This window comes from Mastomys coucha, unplaced genomic scaffold (assembly GCF_008632895.1).
Source record: "Mastomys coucha isolate ucsf_1 unplaced genomic scaffold, UCSF_Mcou_1 pScaffold21, whole genome shotgun sequence".
In the NCBI taxonomy this organism is placed as follows: Eukaryota; Metazoa; Chordata; class Mammalia; order Rodentia; family Muridae; genus Mastomys; species Mastomys coucha.
The window spans coordinates 90041261-90049197 of NW_022196904.1; the positions used below are offsets into that span (position 1 = coordinate 90041261).

Below are 7937 nucleotides of genomic sequence, written 5' to 3' on the forward strand. Positions count from 1 at the left end.
AGAGAGAGAGAGAGAGAGAGACTAGATGTATTTTACCAGGTTCCAAGTGCAGATGTGATGTTTTATGGGGATACTATCATCCAGTGGCAGATTAACAGAGCACACACTGGCCTTATTAACTGAGTACACATCCCAGTATGCCACTTAGGGACTGAGCCCTTAGGTAAATTACTTATCAATGCCTCATCTATAAAATGGGGCTAATGAAGGTACCTACCTCAGAGAGGTTGTGAGAATTAAATTAGGTATCTGGGTGAAGTGTTTAGAATAGAGTCTGCCACATGGTAGCTATTATGAGGCATGGACTAGTATTAATATGCCTAGTATAGACAAGCATCAGACAGAAGGTGTGTGTGTGTGTGTGTGTATGCGTGTGTGTGTGTGTGTGTGTGTGTGTGTTTTGTCAGATTTGATGCTTCTCACCCCAGGATTGGCTCTGCTTACATTGTGGGCGGCATCTGTCTTGTGGGGAGACTGCCACCTGCTCTTTCCCTCTGGAAGGTTTCCTGAGCCAGGGAATTCCCTCCCATGGCGACCGACAGCCACTCCAGGCATTCTGATGCCAGATGCTCTGCTCACAACAGCACAGTGAGAATTAAACCTGGACTTAGTGGCCCACATTGGCCTAGGAAGTCAGGCAGGCTTAGAAATTGGGGGTACCTACCTAGAAAGGGTGGAAGTGGATGGGGAGCATAGGTGTGGAGGGGCTGCGAAGGCTGAGGGTGGTTCTGTAGACAGGGGAAGGGCGGGTGCCCAGGGAGCACAGGCAGGATGCCAGGGTGTCTGCCAGCCTCCGGGACGCTCATTCTGGCTCCCCACCCTCAGCAGGCAGCAGGGAGCAGGAAAGCTTGTTTTGTTTAGGCATTAGCTGGGCAGGCTGTGGGAAAATAGGCGGGCAGGCTTCCTAAGCTGAAGAGGGCCTACCTCCTTCACAAAGCAGCTCCTATAAGGCTGCCTGCCGCTTCTCCATCCTGCTGTCCCTATCCCACAATTCCATCTTTCTCCTTAGGTCCCTGCCTGACTCTTCAAGTTCAGCCTGAGGGGTGCCCTCTTCACAAAAGGGTCATATACTGGTACTATTCTATGCTTCCCAGGCTAGTCCTCGGAAACAACTCTTAGTGGAACCCTAGTGTTACAGATATAGAAACTAGCTGAGGAAGAATCAGAGATTTCCCAGGGGCCCACAGTAAGAGAGAGGCAGGCCTAGGACTCTGGTCGGGCTTAATCTTCCCTTATGGGAAAAAAAAACCTTTAAAATTTTTAGTTCTTATGATTTTTAAGACATGGCCTTTTTTAACTCTGGCTGTCCTGGAACTCACTTGTAAACCAGTCTGGCTTTGATTTTATTTATTTATTTATTTATTTATTTCCTTTCAGTCTCACTTTGTAGTCCTCACTGGTCTGAAGCTATTTATTTATTTATTTATTTATTTATTTCCTTTCAGTCTCACTTTGTAGTCCTGACTGGTCTCCTTATGTAGTCTAGAATGGCCTTGAACTCACAGAGAACTGCCTGCCTTTACCTCCCAAGTAAAGGGATTACAGAAATGTACTAGTAGGGTTGGCCTTTTAAATTGCTTTAATAAATGAATAAATAAATAATTTTTACTTATTTTTGATTGTTTGCTTGCTTTTGAGACAGGGTCTCTCTCTCTCTAGTCCTGGCTGTTCTGGAGCTTGATATGGAGAGCAGGCTGGCCTCAAACTCACAGAGGTCCTTCTGTCTCTCACTCCTTAGTGCTGGAATTAAAGGTGTGAAACACTAAACTGGCCTTAAATATTTTATCATGGTTTGATTATTTTGTATTCTGTTTTTGTCTGTCTCTGTCTATCTCTGTCTGTCTGTCTCTCTCAACAATAGTACTAGAACAACCTGGGCCAGCACAATTAGAAGCACTTGCATAGTCTGTTTCATTTTCACCACAATTCTAACATCCATTCTCCCCTCTGACAGAAAAGTGTCTTTTTTTTTTTTTTTCCCCAAGACAGGGTTTCTCTGTGTAGCCTTGGCTGTCCTGGAACTCACGCTGTAGACCAGGCTGGCCTCGAACTCAGAAATCCGCCTGCCTCCGCCTCCTAAGCGCTGGGATTAAAGGCGTGTGCCACCACCGCCCGGCTAGAAAAGTGTCGTTAAGATTGTCAAGAAGTCAGAGTAAGGTGGAAGAGGGCACATGCCATCTAACTCAAACGTTTTGCTTGATCACTGAACTAGCATGGTCCCACCCACCTGACTTCTACTCCTTGATACCTGGTTTTTAGAGCTGTAATCACAGTGCAGCTAGTGGTGGAAGCTCCGTTCAGCATCCCACATAGACAGTCACTCAGCCTTCTCTGTCGCATCCAGACTGGCAGCCCTTGGCTTGCATGCCTACTCAGCCCTTTATATATTCCATACACCTGACAGTTCATTTAGCCTGCACAGCAGTCCCCCTAAGAGGGAGACAGGAAAAAGTTGTATTACTATCACTCTGCAGAAATGGAAACCAAGGCCGAAGTGACATGTCTGGAAGCAAGTACCTAACAAAGACAGGGTTAGAACGTTCACCTGTCTGCCAGCTCCAACCATATCTCTGGGATTTATACCCCTGTCCTTATGCCCTAAGCTGTAATACTCATGGGCAGGAGCCCCAGATGACCAGGAAATTTCTTCTTCCATTGCCTGCACTTTAAGGACTTGCCTCTGGGCTTAGATCTCTGCTAGTATATGATAGGATCAGGCCCCTGACTTTCCTGGCCTTGCATGTCCCAGTGTTGTGACCTCAGGTCAAGCACTGAGATTGGGAGCTCTTTGGGACAGAGCTCTAGTCTCACCCCAGAGACCTACTTGTGACTCAGTCCAGAATAAAGACCGTTGTCAAGGAGCAGTTGATGGAATCCAAGGTTTGGTTCTTCTCCCTACTCACTGGGTGCTGTAGCGGAAGCCCCTGCTCTATTCTGGTGGCTGGATTGGGAGGGAGTCTGTCTTGAGAGCTCATCAGAGAAGACAGGTATAATCCCCTGGAGGTCTGTGGTAAGGGAATCCACTGAGAGAACAAAGGGCAGTTGGGGAAAGGAAAGGTGACCAGGGTAGTAATGAGGTGAATGAGAGTGGGGTCCTCAAATCCAATCATCTTTAGCAGTGCCTTCAGCTGGGCTTGCTGAGGCCCAGGCGGGGAATCACCAGCCTCTGGAGGTGCTGACAAGAATTCCTGAGCAGCCTGTGCCAAGGTGCGGGGATAATGGCACAGAAGAAAGGAAGCAGATAGGGCTGTGGACGTATATGTGAGAGAGCAGAGTGTGTGTGTGTGTGCGTGTGCGTGGTGTCTGTGTGTCTCAGAGCAGCATGGGCAGGAGGATGGGAGAGGCACCTATTGTAGCCAGAAAGGACTTCTGTATATTTTGCTTCCAGGAAGTATTTGGAGTATCAGAGAAGCCGGCCTTCCAGTTGCCACTTACATCTACATCGGGCCAGCTTTTTTTTTCTTTCTTTTTATTCATACCCTTTTATTTAACTAAATAGAATTTTCCAAAGCACCCATATGAATTCACAGTGTTTATCTTTGTCATCTTTTTTTTATTGGATATTTTCTTTATTTACATCTCACATGTTATTTCCTTTTCTGGTCCCCTCCTGCTGAAATCCTCTATTCCATCTCCCTCCCCCTGCTTCTATGAGGATGTCAGGCCAGCTTTAATCACCTCTCCAGGTGGTAGTACTGCTTCAGAGTCAGAGGCGTCCATACACCAAGGCTGGTTCTCTTTATCAGCTCAGTGACTCTGGATAGTTCATGAGTCTCTGGATAGTTTATGTTTGAGTCTCAGCCTGTGAAAATGGGGTCTTATGTACTATAAGGGGATGTTGTGAGAGCGAAAAACAATGTAAAAAGCATGCCCATTTCAATGTCTGAAGCATGAAGGCCCAACAAATGCTCGCTCTTGATATGTTTCCACATGTGGTCTCTCTGAGGGAAAGAGTCAGTATCTGTCGTACTGCTTCAGGATGGAAATGCTCCCTCCTTCCATAGATTGGTCTGCCTGGAAAACCTTCCCGTTTCCAAAAAAGACTTATTAGTTCTGTCTCTAACGGCACAGAGTTCTGTCTTTATAGAACACAGAAATCCCCTGCTTCATCCTGTATTTTATGCTTCCAAGTCTGCTTTATTCCTGGAGACATTAATCACCATTTTGGTTTTGTGATGTAACATCTGATAGCAGCAACTTGAGCAAAGAAGGGTTTATTTTGGCTTGTGATTTAAGGGGATGCAGATCTTCATGGAAGTCATGTCAGTGGGAGCATGAGGTGGTCAGTCATACTGTACCTGCAGTCAGTAAATGGAGAGATTTAAAGATGGCGCTCAGCCTGCTTCCTCCTTTTCCCCCTTTCACTCACCCTGGGGCCCCAGTCCAAGGGTTAGTGCTGATCATATCAGGCTGAACGTGGAAGCATAACAAGGGCAAGGAACTTACCTCTTGTGAGTCTCAGGGTTCTTACTGTAGAAATGAAGAAAATTATATGTCATAGGGTTATTGTAAACATCAGCTGGAAGAAACCGTAAGAGACTTTAGGATTTGAAAAGGCACATTGCAAATTAAAAAACTTAAAAATATTTATTAGTTTATGTGTACAAGTGTTTTGCTTCCATGTACGTGTGTGCACTCTGGGGCTTGCGGAGACCAGAAAATGGCACTGGATACTCTGGGCCTCGAGTTACAGTCAGTTGTGAGTGGCTATGCTGGGAACTGAACCTTAGGTCTCTTCAAGAGCAACGAGTGCTCTTAACTGCTGGGCCATCTTTCCAGTCCCACTTTCTTTCTGTCATATCTACCTATGTATCTTCCTATCTATCTATCTATCTATCTATCTATCGGGTCTCTGTAGACAAGTTGGGCTGCCTCAAACTCATGATCTTCCTGCTTCATCCTCCCAAGGGCTGGGATTACATTAATAGATGTTTGAGACCATGCACAGTATCATTTACCTTATGCTCTAGGTGAGCCCCAATATCCATTGAATGCACAGCAGATCAGTGGTCTAGGCAAGATCCCAAATCTTCCAACATCCAGAAACCTTATAGCCTTCAGTATTCACTTAAAGGATGTGAAGCAGGATAATTCCAGAGCCAGAGCAGCTGGCCCCAGGACATCTGGGCAGGTGCTGTTACCCTGCCTTTTCCACAAAACAGTCTGGAGCTCTGGGTGATTCTGCCTTGCTCACTTCCACAGCCTAGTGTTTGGTGTAAGCTTCACATAAAGTAGGGTGGCAGCAAATATTTTATCAATGAAGGAATCCATGAATGTTTATTGAGTATTGATCATGTGCCAGTTCGGGAGTAGGAGAAGTTCTAATTTGTACAACACATCTGTAAAGATACATTAAACCCTCATTTTCTAAGGAAGGAAGCAAAAGCTGGAGGAGTGTGACAATGCTCAGTGGTGAAGCTGAGAATGGGGCCCTCTCCCTACTTCTAGTGGTTGTGCCTCAGTGGAGGTCAGGACTCTGGGTTCCCATCCACTGTTCCCTTGCCCCAGGCCTTCCTTGATCTGAATGAGGACACCGGTGGCAAATGGCTTCAAGGAAACCAGAAATAGTAGAGCAGGCTTTCTAATTCACACACAGCTCTCAACTCTGATTATGCTGTTAGCATGTGGGTTAACTCAATGTAAAACACCTGGGTCCGAGTCCATCTGGTTAGAGCCAGTAGGTTATTTGGTAAGTCATCCTGGTCTAGGCTGGTCTCATTGACCTTCCTTTTTTTTTTTTTTTTTTTGCCTGAACTGAGTTTCTGAGAACAGCTATCTGGGACTGCAAGTACTGAATGAAGTGGGGGAGGGGAGAGATCCAGCTCACACAGTGGCTGTGTGTGGATCTGTGGCCCAAAAATAGTGCTGAGGAACGAGGGAAGAGGTTTTCCACTATTCCAAGCAACCCAAAGGGAGCCCGATACTCCTTGGGTGGTCTGGACAGAGCAAGAAGGTGCCTGATGGGACCCTGCTGAGAATGAGCTTCGTCAGTGTCAGATGAGGTTGAGTTTATCCAACTAGTTCAGGACAGGCAAAGTGAGTTGACCTAGTAGAAGTCCTCCTTTCCAGACAAGGGCCCTTGCTGTCTCCCTAGGGTTCTTACTCTCACTTATTCCTTCTTTTCTCTGCCTTGCTAGTGATGAACCCAGGGCCTCTCTGGCTGCTAGGCATGTGCGCTAACACCAAGCAAGGTACACCTCCTCACACACAGCCCTCGCTTGTTTCTTATAACCCAAATAGCCCTTCTTGACTCAAGGATTCTAGTCACGCTGTGTGACCTTGAGAATGTCTCCAATTCTCTGCGGACACTAGCCTTCCTAATCTGTGATATGAGAGTGACTGACTCAAGAGATTTTCATTTTTTTCCCCCCAGTCGACTCCACGATGTCTGGCTAAGTACTCTGGAATAGAGGGTCATTCGTTCCTTTGCCTGGCAATTTTAGGTTATTTCACCTGTCCTCCTCCAATGGCATAGGTCTGGCACCTGCGGCCAGCTGCAAAAGGACTTATTCATGCTAAATTTCTTAGTGCACATTTAGTTGACTAGGAGGGAGGGTACGCTGAGGGACTGAGATAAAGCAAAAACCCCAATTCTCTTAGCTACCTCCTTCCTTACTGCAAACAGTCCCACTGTGAGCCTTGCTCCCCTCTCCTCGTGCCAAATTCCCACACAAACTGTGCAGCCGCAGAGGCAGGCGGGAGGCGGGGGCGTCCTGTGCGCGTGCGTCGGAGCAGAGCCCTCTCTCGCTCCCTCCCGCGCGCGCGCTCCCGGAGGAGTCGCGCGCCCCAGCGGGCTGGCGGGAAGGCGCGCGGGAAGCCCCCAGCTGCCTTCTCCGGGTTGGGGAGGGATGAGAGAGGGAGGACGGGAAGCGTCTGGAGCGTTCCATCGTCTGAGAGGCCTGGGGTATTTCTAGAGTTCCGTTCCCGTCCCCACGCGTCCCCTCGGCCGAACGATCCATTGCGTTTTCCCCCTTTCTCACATCGAGATCCGGAGCCCCGTAGCGCGGCCTGGCTACCCCGCCTCCACTCCCGAAGCAGGCGGTGGCCAGAAAGCGCGTCCTTCTGCCGCCGGAGCGGGGCGCTGTAGCGCGCGCCGGGGCCGGAAATTCCCGCGGCCTGAGTGGTTGGCGGAGCTCTAGCGGGGAGCGCGGCGCCGCCTTCCTCCTTCCCGGGCCGGGCGGGGGCGTTGGGCACCGCGAGGGCCGGGCTGCCCGAGTGGGTGGGGGGCCGCCGCGTCAGCCAGCTGCAGCCGGGCCGCGGCAGGCGGCGAGCGCGGACGACGCGGCCGCTCCTCCTCGGCCGCCCGGCAAGCCGCGAGTCCCCCAGCGCCCCCGCTCGCGGCCCCCGCCCCCTGGCCGTCTCCGCCTCCTTCCCTCACACACCCCTCCGGGCCGCCCGGGCCCCAGGCCTTCCAGGCGCTCCTCCTCCTCTCCACACTCGCAGCGACCCGGGTGCTCCTGCTGCTCGCCTGCCTCGCAGCCTCCGGGCCGATTTCTCTTCCTTCTCCTCCTCGGGCTCTCCTTTCACACACACACACACGCGCGCGCGCCCTGGCTTTCTGGGCCGCCCCCTTTTTCTCCAACCCGACTCACCCTCAGTCCTTTAAACGCCGCCGTCTGGGGTGGGCGGAGGATTGATGTCCCTTCAGCATCATGCAGCCGCCGCCGAGGAAGGTAAGGGCGCAGCTGGCGGGGGGACTTTGGAGATTTGGGGGTGGTGGTGGTGGTGGCGCGTACAAAGAACGTGGCTGGGGCGACCGCTGCGCCCCCTCCCCCTTCCCGCAAGGGGCCGTGACCACTCTCGCTTCTTGGCTTGTCAGAGTTGCCGCCCGCTCCAGGCAGGGGGTCGCGTGTACGGGGTGTCTTTCTGGCGGAGGGGCGGCCAGTGCTTCTCTGTACTAGGGAGGACGCCTCCCTGCCCCCTAGACATTCACTGGA

At 50.4% G+C, this 7937-nt stretch overlaps 2 protein-coding genes across 3 annotated transcripts in view; one reads left to right on the plus strand and one right to left on the minus strand.

The window, feature by feature from the left end:
- Positions 1–4494: 4494 nt before the first annotated feature.
- On the minus strand, positions 4495–7654 carry LOC116101300. The gene is made up of 3 exons (XM_031384898.1): positions 7609–7654; positions 6605–7373; positions 4495–4519 (listed from the first exon to the last, which is right to left on the minus strand). Exons 1-2 carry the CDS (start codon positions 7652–7654, stop codon positions 6613–6615), a joined length of 807 nt encoding a protein of 268 aa, XP_031240758.1. The 3' UTR covers positions 4495–4519; positions 6605–6612.
- Fchsd2 (FCH and double SH3 domains 2) overlaps positions 7182–7937 on the plus strand; it is a 184679-nt gene continuing 183923 nt past the window's right edge. The window contains exon 1 of one of the 2 annotated variants that reach the window (XM_031387572.1): positions 7182–7673. In XM_031387572.1, coding sequence (XP_031243432.1) covers positions 7653–7673 — 21 coding nt within the window. In that variant the 5' untranslated portion in view covers positions 7182–7652. The remainder of the gene's footprint in view (positions 7674–7937) is intronic. The other variant, XM_031387573.1, reaches the window with a different exon arrangement.